The 12,059-nt window shown below is 41.6% G+C and overlaps 1 protein-coding gene and 1 long non-coding RNA gene across 3 annotated transcripts in view; both read right to left on the bottom strand.

Annotated features, from left to right (window-relative positions):
* Positions 1–9,155, bottom strand: part of LOC147835148 (uncharacterized) — a 52,752-nt gene extending 43,597 nt beyond the window's left edge. Inside the window, exon 1 of the long non-coding RNA XR_015501599.1 lies at positions 8,044–9,155. This is a non-coding gene — a long non-coding RNA (uncharacterized LOC147835148). The remainder of the gene's footprint in view (positions 1–8,043) is intronic.
* acat1 (acetyl-CoA acetyltransferase 1) overlaps positions 1–11,922 on the bottom strand; it is a 70,036-nt gene extending 58,114 nt beyond the window's left edge. Inside the window, 3 exon segments of one of the 2 annotated variants that reach the window (NM_001003746.1) lie at positions 9,798–9,915; positions 11,533–11,580; positions 11,779–11,922. In NM_001003746.1, coding sequence (NP_001003746.1) covers positions 9,798–9,915; positions 11,533–11,580; positions 11,779–11,829 — 217 coding nt within the window. In that variant the 5' untranslated portion in view covers positions 11,830–11,922. 2 annotated transcript variants of the gene reach the window in all.
* Between the last annotated feature and the right edge of the window lie 137 nt (positions 11,923–12,059).

The following is a 12,059-nucleotide window of genomic DNA, read 5'->3' as shown; positions in this document are numbered from 1 at the left end:
TGACTTGGACAGCCAACCACATTCAAGTTCACTCTGTAACCTCGCCCATAGCAACAAAACAGAGTACCCTAGCAACCGTTCATCAACAGCTATATCTCGGCATCGGAACATCGTAGAGACTTGGGGATTGGCTCGTTTGACTCATGCTAGCAAACGGAACTTCCTATATGCTACACATGCTAGCAGTGACTAGCTACATGCTAATATTGACTAGCCATGTACTGTAACTTGCTAGAAATGCTTACTAAGTATAAATATTTCATCAGGCATGTATGTGAGGCTTGCCTAGTAACCACCCAGGGTACCCTAGCAACTGCCTAGCAACCACCCAAATTACCCTAGCAACCGCCTAGCAACCACCTAGCAACCGCCTAGTAACGCCTTAGTAAGGGCCTAGCGACCACTCAGGACACCCTAGCAACCGCCTAGCAACGCCTTAGCAACCACTCAGAATACCCTAGCAACCACCTAGCAACACCTTAGCAACCACCTAGCAACCACTTAGGACACCTTAGCAACCGCCTAGCAACACCTTAGCAACCACCTAGCAACCACTCAGAACACCCTAGCAACCGCCTAGCAACCGCCTAGCAACCACTCAGAACACCCTAGCAACCACCTAGCAACACCTTAGCAACCGCCTAGCAACCACTCAGGACACCCTAGCAACCACCTAGCAACACCTTAGCAACCACCTAGCAACCACTCAGGACACCCTAGCAACCGCCTAGCAACCACTTAGAATACCCTAGCAACCACCTAGCAACACCTTAGCAACCACCTAGCAACCACTTAGGACACCTTAGCAACCGCCTAGCAACACCTTAGCAACCACCTAGCAACCACTCAGGACACCCTAGCAACCGCCTAGCAACGCCTTAGCAACCACTTAGAATACCCTAGCAACCACCTAGCAACACCTTAGCAACCACTTAGGACACCTTAGCAACCGCCTAGCAACACCTTAGCAACCACCTAGCAACCACTCAGAACACCCTAGCAACCGCCTAGCAACACCTTAGCAACCACCTAGCAACCACTCAGGACACCATAGCAACCGCCTAGCAACGCCTTAGCAACCACCTAGGACACCTTAGCAACCATCTAGCAACCACTCAGAACACCTTAGCAACCATTCAGTACACCCTAGCAACCAAAACAAATACATTGTACCCCATCGATTTGCCACGCAAACCCCACTCACATTTCCTTTAGGAAATGTACAATTCTAGTGTTACTATTACTGTTCACTTTTTCAATCCTTCGGCGCGCAACTCCGGCCGCATTTTTTGCCCTAGACTGATGAGTGAGGTGTCAAATCGACCGGCCTGTTGAGGAGAGGTGTGCTATGATTTTTCAAAGAGGGTGGGGGTACACTGCCCCCATGAGGGGCAAGAAAGTAACCCCCAAAATCCCCATAGACTTAACATGGGCACAAAATGGCTGACATTGATATCTAAATTACACAGTCGTAGAAGATTGGGAGTGGGCTCATTTTACTCTGCCTATCAAGTCGGTATTAAGTAGTGACGTAACAAATTTGTAGACACTCCCTAGCAACCACTTTAGGCCCCCTAACAACCATATAACAACATAAACAAGCCATATTTTAGCACAGGAATATCGTAGAAAGACAGGGTTTGGGTTCTTTTGATGCAGGTTGATCAAATCTCTATTGTCTTCACCTATTACAAAGGCGTTGCCACACCCTAGCAACCATTTACATTACCCTAGCAACCACATAAACACATGAATTTGACCATTTCTTACCTTTCCAGTGCTATTGCCCAGTTTAGTACCATTTTGTACCCCATCGATTTGCCACGCAAACCCCATTCACATTTCCTTTAGGAAATGTACAATTCTAGTTAATGGGGTTTGCCATAGGCAAAGTCCATTCTTACTATTGTGGTTTATTATTCTTCTTCCTTCTTCTTCTTCTTCTTCTTCTTCCGTACACTTTTTCGGCGCGTAACTAGTCCCGCAGCTTTCGTCCCAGACCCTTGAAAGTGGGCTCAAATCGTGCGGCTTTATCGGGAATGGTGTGCTATGACTTTTATAAGGGGTGGGTGGTTTTGGGGCCCCGCAGGGGCCCCAAAACCACCCCCCAAAACGCATTGACTCAACATTACGCCCAACTTTGACAGATTATAGCGCCAAGTGTGAAATTCATAGAAATATGGGATTCACAGCATCTGTAGGGGGTTGCAGCCTAAGTGAGAACATACCCCGCAAGGGGGTATAAGTTGCACCCCTGGGGCTCTAGGACGTCCCAAAGTGCTCCCATTGACTTACATTGGCCCATTGACTCCCATTCATTTTCTAGACACTCGTAGATACTATTCCCGGAAATCGCCGTAGCGCCAACAGTGAATATCGTAGAGACATGGGATTCACGACATCTCGAGAGGGTTATAGGAGGCTTCAAACCACACCCCGAAAGGCGGTAAATGTTGTACCCCTGGGGAGCTAGGACGTCCCAAAGTCTCCATTGACTTTACATGGAGCCGAACTTTGACGAATCACAGCGCCGAGTGTGAATTTCATAGAAATATGGGATTCACAACATCTGTAGGGGGTTGCAGCCTAAGTGAGAACATACCCTGAAAGGGGGTATAGGTTGTACCCCTGGGGTGCTAGGACGTCCCAAAAGGGTTCCCATTGACTTTACATTGCCCATTGACTCCCATTCATTACATTGACTCCCATTATAAATGTCATATGTCAATCAAAGTACATAGCACTGTCATACAGACTTGGGGGTTGGCTTATTTGACTAGGGCAACCAATCAGCATCTCATTATGATTTTGAAGCTCACAAGCCACGCCCCCCCAAACCACTTAAAGACCCTTAATAAGTGCCCCATTGACTTAACATGGGGTGGGATGTCCCATTGCAGATCCCATTGACTTCCATTATAAAGGTCACACATCTATAACATTACATAGGAGTGTCATAGAGACATGGGGGTGGGCTCATCTGACTCAGACAACCAATCAGCATCTCAATATGATAATGAAGCTCACAAGCCACGCCCCCAAACTGGTCCCATAGACTGCCATTATAACTGCCCTACATGCATATCTTTGCTTAGCAGTGTCCTATTGGCTTGGGGGATGGCTCATCTGACTCAGACAACCAATGAGCATCTCAATATGATAATGAATCTCACAAGCCACGCCCCCAAACTGGTCCCATAGACTGCCATTATAACTGCCCGACATGCATATCTTTGCTTAGCAGTGTCCTATTGACTTGGGGTTTGGCTCATTTGACTTGGACAGCCAACCACATTCAAGTTCACTCTGCAACCTCGCCCATAGCAACAAAACAGAGTACCCTAGCAACCGTTCATCAACAGATATATCTCAGCATCGGAACATCGTAGAGACTTGGGGATTGGCTCGTTTGACTCATGCTAGCAAACGGAACTTCCTATATGCTACACATGCTAGCAGTGACTAGCTACATGCTAATATGGACTAGCCAAGTACTGTAACATGCTAGAAATGCTTACTAAGTATAAATATTTTATCAGGCATGTATGTGAGGCTTGCCTAGTAACCACCCAGGGTACCCTAGCAACTGCCTAGCAACCACCCAAATTACCCTAGCAACCGCCTAGCAACCACCTAGCAACCGCCTAGTAACGCCTTAGTAAGGGCCTAGCGACCACTCAGGACACCCTAGCAACCGCCTAGCAACACCTTAGCAACCACCTAGCAACAACTCAGAACACCCTAGCAATCACCTAGCAACCACTCAGAACACCCTAGCAACCACCTAGCAACACCTTAGCAACCACCTAGCAACCACTTAGGACACCTTAGCAACCGCCTAGTAACACCTTAGCAACCACCTAGCAACCACTCAGAACACCCTAGCAACCGCCTAGCAACCACCTAGCAACCACTCAGAACACCCTAGCAACCACCTAGCAACCACCTAGCAACCACTCAGGACACCCTAGCAACCACCTAGCAACACCTTAGCAACCACCTAGCAACCACTTAGGACACCTTAGCAACCGCCTAGCAACACCTTAGCAACCACCTAGCAACCACTAAGAATACCCTAGCAACCACCTAGCAACACCTTAGCAACCACCTAGCAACTACTTAGGACACCTTAGCAACCGCCTAGCAATACCTTAGCAACCACTTAGGACACCTTAGCAACCGCCTAGCAACACCTTAGCAACCACCTAGCAACCACTCAGGACACCCTAGCAACCGCCTAGCAACACCTTAGCAACCACCTAGCAACCACTCAGAACACCCTAGCAACCACTCAGAACACCCTAGCAAAAACCTAGCAACACCTTAGCAACCACCTAGCAACCACTCAGGACACCTTAGCAACTGCCTAGCAACACCTTAGCAACCGCCTAGCAACCACTCAGAACACCCTAGCAACCACCTAGCAACACCTTAGCAACCACCTAGAAACCACTCAGGACACCCTAGCAACCGCCTAGCAACACCTTAGCAACCACCTAGCAACCACTTAGGACACCCTAGCAACCGCCTAGCAACGCCTTAGCAACCACTTAGAATACCCTAGCAACCACCTAGCAACACCTTAACAACCGCCTAGCAACCACTCAGAACACCCTAGCAACCACTTAGGACACCCTAGCAACCGCCTAGCAACACCTTAGCAACCACTTAGGACACCTTAGCAACCGCCTAGCAACACCTTAGCAACCACCTAGCAACCATTCAGAACACCCTAGCAACCGCCTAGCAACCGCCTAGCAACCACTCAGAACACCCTAGCAACCACCTAGCAACCACTCAGGACACCCTAGCAACCGCCTAGCAACATCTTAGCAACCACCATTTCTTACCTTTCCAGTGCTATTGCCCAGTTTAGTACCATTTTGTACCCCATCGATTTGCCACGCAAACCCCATTCACATTTCCTTTAGGAAATGTACAATTCTAGTTAATGGGGTTTGCCATAGGCAAAGTCCATTCTTACTATTGTGGTTTATTATTATAATTATTATTCTTACTTCCGCCCAAAGTTCGGCGCGTAACTAGTCCCGCAGCTTTCGTCCCAGACCCTTGAAAGTGGGGTCAAATCGTGCGGTCTTATCGGGAATGGTGTGCTATGACTTTTATAAGGGGTGGGGGGTTTTTTGGCCCCGCAGGGGCCAAAAAACCCCCCCAAAAATCCCATAGACTTAACATTGAGCCGAACTTTGACGACTCACAGCGCCGAGTGTGAATTTCATAGAAATATGGGATTCACAGCATCTGTAGGGGGTTGCAGCCTAAGTAAGAACATACCTCGCAAGGGGGTAAAAGTTGCACCCCTGGGGCTCTAGGACATCCCAAAGTGCTCCCATTGACTAACATGGGCCCCATTGACTCCCATTCATTTTCTAGACACTCGTAAGATACTATTCCCGGAAATCGCCGTAGCGCCAACAGTGAAATTCGTAGAGACATGGGATTCGCGACATCTCGAGAGGGTTATAGGAGGCTTCAACCCACACCCCGAAAGGCGGTAAATGTTGTACCCCTGGGGAGCTAGGACGTCCCAAAGTCTCCATTGACTTTACATGGAGCCGAACTTTGACGAATCACAGCGCCGAGTGTGAATTTCATAGAAATATGGGATTCACAACATCTGTAGGGGGTTGCAGCCTAAGTGAGAACATACCCCGAAAGGGGGTATAGGTTGTTCCCCTGGGGTGCTAGGACGTCCTAAAAGGGTCCCCATTGACTTTACATTGCCCATTGACTCCCATTCATTACATTGACTCCCATTATAAATGTCATATGTCAATCAAAGTACATAGCACTGTCATACAGACTTGGGGGTTGGCTTATTTGACTAAGGCAACCAATCAGCATCTCATTATGATTTTGAAGCTCACAAGCCACGCCCCCCCAAACCACTTAAAGACCCTTAATAAGTGCCCCATTGACTTAACATGGGATGGGATGTCCCATTGCAGATCCCATTGACTTCCATTATAAAGGTCACACATCTATAACATTACATAGGAGGGTCATAGAGACATGGGGGTGGGCTCATCTGACTCAGACAACCAATCAGCATCTCAATATGATAATTAAGCTCACAAGCCACGCCCCCAAACTGGTCCCATAGACTGCCATTATAACTGCCCTACATGCATATCTTTGCTTAGCAGTGTCCTATTGACTTGGGGGATGGCTCATCTGACTCAGACAACCAATGAGCATCTCAATATGATAATGAATCTCACAAGCCACGCCCCCAAACTGGTCCCATAGACTGCCATTATAACTGCCCTACATGCATATCTTTGCTTAGCAGTGTCCTATTGACTTGGGGGTTGGCTCATTTGACTTGGACAGCCAACCACATTCAAGTTCACTCTGTAACCTCGCCCATAGCAACAAAAGAGAGTACCCTAGCAACCGTTCATCAACAGCTATATCTCAACATCGGAACATCGTAGAGACTTGGGGATTGGCTCGTTTCACTCATGCTAGCAAACGGAACTTCCTATATGCTACACATGCTAGCAGTGACTAGCTACATGCTAATATTGACTAGCCAAGTACTGTAACTTGCTAGAAATGCTTACTTAGTATAATTATTTCATCAGGCATGTATATGAGGCTTGCCTAGTAACCACCCCGGGTACCCTAGCAACTGCCTAGCAACCACTCAAATTACCCTAGCAACCGCCTAGCAACCACCTAGCAACCGCCTAGTAGCGCCTTAGTAAGGGCCTAGCGACCACTCAGGACACCCTAGCAACCGCCTAGCAACGCCTTAGCAACCACTTAGAATACCCTAGCAACCACCTAGCAACACCTTAGCAACCACTTAGGACACCTTAGCAACCGCCTAGCAACACCTTAGCAACCACCTAGCAACCACTTAGGACACCCTAGCAACCGCCTAGCAACGCCTTAGCAACCACTTAGAATACCCTAGCAACCACCTAGCAACACCTTAGCAACCACTTAGAAAACACTTAGGACACCTTAGCAACCGCCTAGCAACGCCTTAGCAACCACTTAGAATACCCAAGCAACCACCTAGCAACACCTTAGCAACCACCTAGCAACCACTTAGGACACCTTAGCAACCGCCTAGCAACACCTTAGCAACCACCTAGCAACCACTCAGAACACCCTAGCAACCGCCTAGCAACCACCTAGCAACCACTCAGAACACCCTAGCAACCGCCTAGCAACACCTTAGCAACCACTTAGCAACCACTCAGAACACCCTAGCAACCACCTAGCAACCACTCAGGACACCCTAGCAACCGCCTAGCAACATCTTAGCAACCACCATTTCTTACCTTTCCAGTGCTATTGCCCAGTTTAGTACCATTTTGTACCCCATCGATTTGCCACGCAAACCCCATTCACATTTCCTTTAGGAAATGTACAATTCTAGTGTTACTATTACTGTTCACTTTTTCAAAACTTCGGCGCGCAACTCCGGCCGCATTTTTTGCCCTAGAATGATGAGTGAGGTGTCAAATCGATCGGCCTGTTGAGAAGAGGTGTGCTATGATTTTTCAAAGAGGGTGGGGGTACACTGCCCCCATGAGGGGCAAGAAAGTAACCCCCAAAATCCCCATTGACTTAACATGGACACAAAATGGCTGACATTGATATCTAGATTAGAGAGTCGTAGAAGCTTGGGAGTGGGCTCATTTTACTCCGCCTATCAAGTCGGTATTAGGTAGTGACATAAAAAATTTGTAGACACTCCATAGCAACCACTTTAGGCCCCCTAACAACCATATAAGAACATAAACAAGCCATATTTTAGCACAGGAATATCGTAGAAAGACAGGGTTTGGGTTCTTTTGATGCAGGTTGATCAAATCTCTATCGTCTTCACCTATTACAAAGGCGTTGCCACACCCTAGCAACCACTTACATTACATTAGCAACCACATAAACACATGAATTTAACCATTTCTCCACATTTACTGCTATTTTGGCCAGTTTAGTACCATTTTGTACCCCATCGATTTGCCACGCAAACCCCATTCACATTTCCTTTAGGAAATGTACAATTCTAGTGAACATTTAATATCTTAATAATAGGCAGGTAATTATGGAAAATTTTGTTAATAGATTGATCAAATTATCAATTTGACAGGGACGATGTGTTGTCAAAGTGAAAATGAAATTGAAATCATTTCATTTTGGTTTTTTTTTGGCGAACAGTGTTTTAAAATGAAATTGTTAATCTGATTTACATTTTCATTTTCAATGTTTATTTGATTTATTTAAAATTGGCAGGATTTACCTTCCATAGGTAATAAGCCATTTGTTAATAGATTAAGTTGTGACTTAAAATAAAGTGTTACCAAACACTTCTCTATAAAGGTCACTTAAAAGGTGTTTTGCTTTTAAAGTCTTCTCTTGTGAATTTATTAACTAAGAGAAGAACTGTTTTGAAATATTATTACAAAAAAAAATTACTAGCTTTCTATTGGAATATCTATACTTTAACAGGCAAATACAATTTGTGATGAAAAGAAGCTACACTTTCAAAATCTTAATTTCAGTGTTACATGATCCAATTAATATTGTTGATTTTCTGCTGAAGAATGATTTCTTATAACCAATTTTAAACACTACTGTGCTTCACTTTGTTCCTTTAGAAGTAACATATTTTAGGACTCTTTGTTAAACATCAACATGTTTATTTGAAATGGAAATACTTTGTACTTTGTTCTCTGCATTGATTAGGTATGGACTTAAGTAAAATGTCAATATTTGTTTTATTCCATAAAGGGGCTGAGAAAGTTTCACAGTTGGTCAAAAATATATATTTTTTCCAAATAAAACTAATATTTCATATTTTTATAAACAGGGTTACTTGACGAAATATTGATTTTCTTAACCCTTATAAAGTTAAATCATTGGTGTTGTCTAAGAAATAATATTAATTAACATTGGTGTTGTCTGAGAAATAATATTAATTAACATTAATAATAAACATTGTGACTGTCTGATAACCTTGCTATTGAAAAATTAACATGCGTAATCAGAGGTAAATCAGAGACTTAAAAACAAAGTGTGGTCTCCTTTCAGTCACATTATAAAGGGATAAATAAAATTGGAAGTCTTTAGAAAGATGAATGTAATTTAAAATTCAATGTAATAATGTTTTTATTATTATTATTATTATATATGCAAATGCACACTGGTGAATTTAAATGTATTTATTTATTTTTACTTTATGTATTATATTTTATTTTATAATTTATTTTAATTGTTATTTCTGTTTAACAAATGTTGGGGTGGGAAAGTACATTCTGAAATATTATATAGGTTAATATTCTGTATTTGTTTGCTGGGTTTTGTAATACAACTAAAATCAATAAAACAAAAAATATTATGACCAGCGTTCATTTATACTTTAGACTTTCGCCTTCATGGTAGAATTTCAGAAAAGTATTACTTGCAAATTCTAAATAGGGAAATTTTATAAGCAGCAAATGACCATCAAAGTACAACATTGTTTACATTCAATTAAATAGAGCTAATGTTGTTTTTAAGTCATATTTACATGCACTTTCAGATTGAATGTTCAAAGTAATGTAATAAACAATATAGAGACCATGTCACAAGTTTTCACTTTAAAAATGAGCAAATGTGCAAATATAAACCCAACTTTAATTTTTCCAATGGACAATATTTGTATTTAAATTCAGATGACCAGGTGGATTAGAATTTCCAAGTGGCCTTCAAGGTGTACATTTATTAATCATAAATAATAAATCCTGAAATCCTCTCAAGATTATCAGATCTCTAACCTGCTTTATCAATAGCCCCTTTAATGGCAATGGAGCCCAGTTTAGTGGCTGGTAATGTGGACAGGCTTCCTTTAAATGACCCTATAGGAGTCCTGACAGCACTGACGATGACGACTTCCTGTCCAGAGACAAATGAACAAAGCACAAATCAACCATTCAGCATAAAACTGATAGAAACAACCCTGGATACATGAAATATTGAGGTAAAGTTGGTTTTATACTCGCACATTTGGACTAAGTTTTGAAAAGTATTGTTTGCAAATTGCTAATAGGGAAATCATATAAGCAGACAATCAAAGCACAACATTGTTCACGGTCAATTATTAGTGCTAATAAGTACTGGGGGTAACGCGTTACAAGTAATGCACATTACATATTAATATTACTTAAGCAACAAGTAAAGTAACGCATCACTTTTAAAAATAAGTCATATTATTTCAGTTACTTTTTACCTTGCTGAATTGGCTTTATATATATATATATATATATATATATATATATATATATATATATATATATATATATATATATATATATATATATATATATATACATATACATTTATATATATACATATACATTTATATATATATACATATACATTTATATATATACATATACATTTATATATATATACATTTATATATATATATATATATATATATATATATATATATACATACATACATGCATACATACATACGTACGTACGTATATATATATATATATATATATATATATATGTGTATATATGTGTATGCATATATATATATATATATATATATATATATATATATATATATATATATATATATATATATATATATAGGGATAGTAAGGAGTTTGACGCCATTTTATTTGTAAAACCTTTTGACCTCTGTTTTTGTGTTAGGTAGTTAGGGTAGTGAATTGTACTTTCTTTTCTTTTATTTTTGTTCAGGTAAGTTAGAGATTTAACATAAAGGAATTTTTGTTTGTTATTTTAGCCTTGTCAGCTCACGTGCAAATTATCTGCTCTCGCGCCGTCAGATGATGCAGACTCACAATTTGTGCCTCATGTTTCCTCTTCCTGTCGTGCTTTTGCTTTCCAGAGATCCTCCTGTACATTGGTTATCCCAAGAATGTTGATGTGGTTTGCATATTGAATTATAAAGACGAGCGTGATAAGCCAAAAGCAGCAGAAATGAAGTTTCTCTCTGTCAGTGGATTAATTTAGTCATTTAAGAGGCATATAGATCCCTGTTTGATCTGTTTTCTTTATAAGCAGTTAGGCAATGTTTAACCTATATGATCATTTCTATGGCCTAAAATGACTGAGGTTGAGGAATTGGTCCTCTACTTGCACTTTATACGGAGAAAGCTATGTTCATCATGCTCACGTTGTGCATGACAGTTTTGTGTTGTGAACCATTTGAATTTAAAGTGAATAAAATAATGGCAACAATAAGAAAAGAAAAAAAATCTGCATCTTCTCATGGCATTGGAGTTTACATATAGGCCTGTTGTATCTACTATGAATAGACCCAAGCTATTCACAGATATAGCTAATGTTGTTTTGAAGTCACATTTACATGCAATTTCAGACCGAATGTTAAAAGTAGCGTGGTAAACAATACAGGGAATGTGTCACAACTTGTCACGGTTCAAAAATGAACAAATGTGCGGTTATAAAACCAACTTTACCTCAATAATGATATAGAGTTGCTTTATATAGTTTGACGTTAACGTTACTCACATTTAGAGATGGTCGTGTGCTGTAGGACCTACTCAGATATTTATGTGCCTGCAAATACACATAGTAGACAAGATATAAAACCAACTAATGGATTATAACATGTATATCAACACACTTTAAAGAGAAATGCAGCGTTTTAAAAAGGTAAATAATGAAACAGGCCTGCAGCCAAACTACTGCATGTGCCGTCGCCTATTGTGACCAAGTTCAGATATTAATATAGCTCTTATTCAGCTCAAAACTCACCAGATGTCTGCACAGTTGCGAACGTGTACTGTAAAGTGCACGAGATGTCATTTTCGCGATGAAATACTGTACTCAATAAAGCGCAGTTCCCAAATTTCACCTTCAAATATCCGAAGTAAACGCTTGGAGAAGTGACACCCAATCAGAGTGGGAGGTGTGTCTGCGTCACATCGCGACGCACTGAAGCATTGTGGGTAGTGTAGTGTGTGGAATGGTTGTTGGAAAACGAGGATTTTAAAACGTATCATACATGCTGATTTGTGAAATTTAGCGTTCATATT

The sequence above is a fragment of the Danio rerio genome, chromosome 10 (genome assembly GCF_052040795.2).
Source record: "Danio rerio strain M-AB ecotype USA chromosome 10, GRCz13ab, whole genome shotgun sequence".
NCBI classification, from domain to species: Eukaryota; Metazoa; Chordata; class Actinopteri; order Cypriniformes; family Danionidae; genus Danio; species Danio rerio.
The sequence above is the reverse complement of the archived record's forward strand: the minus strand, read 5'-3'. Positions and strand labels throughout refer to the sequence as shown.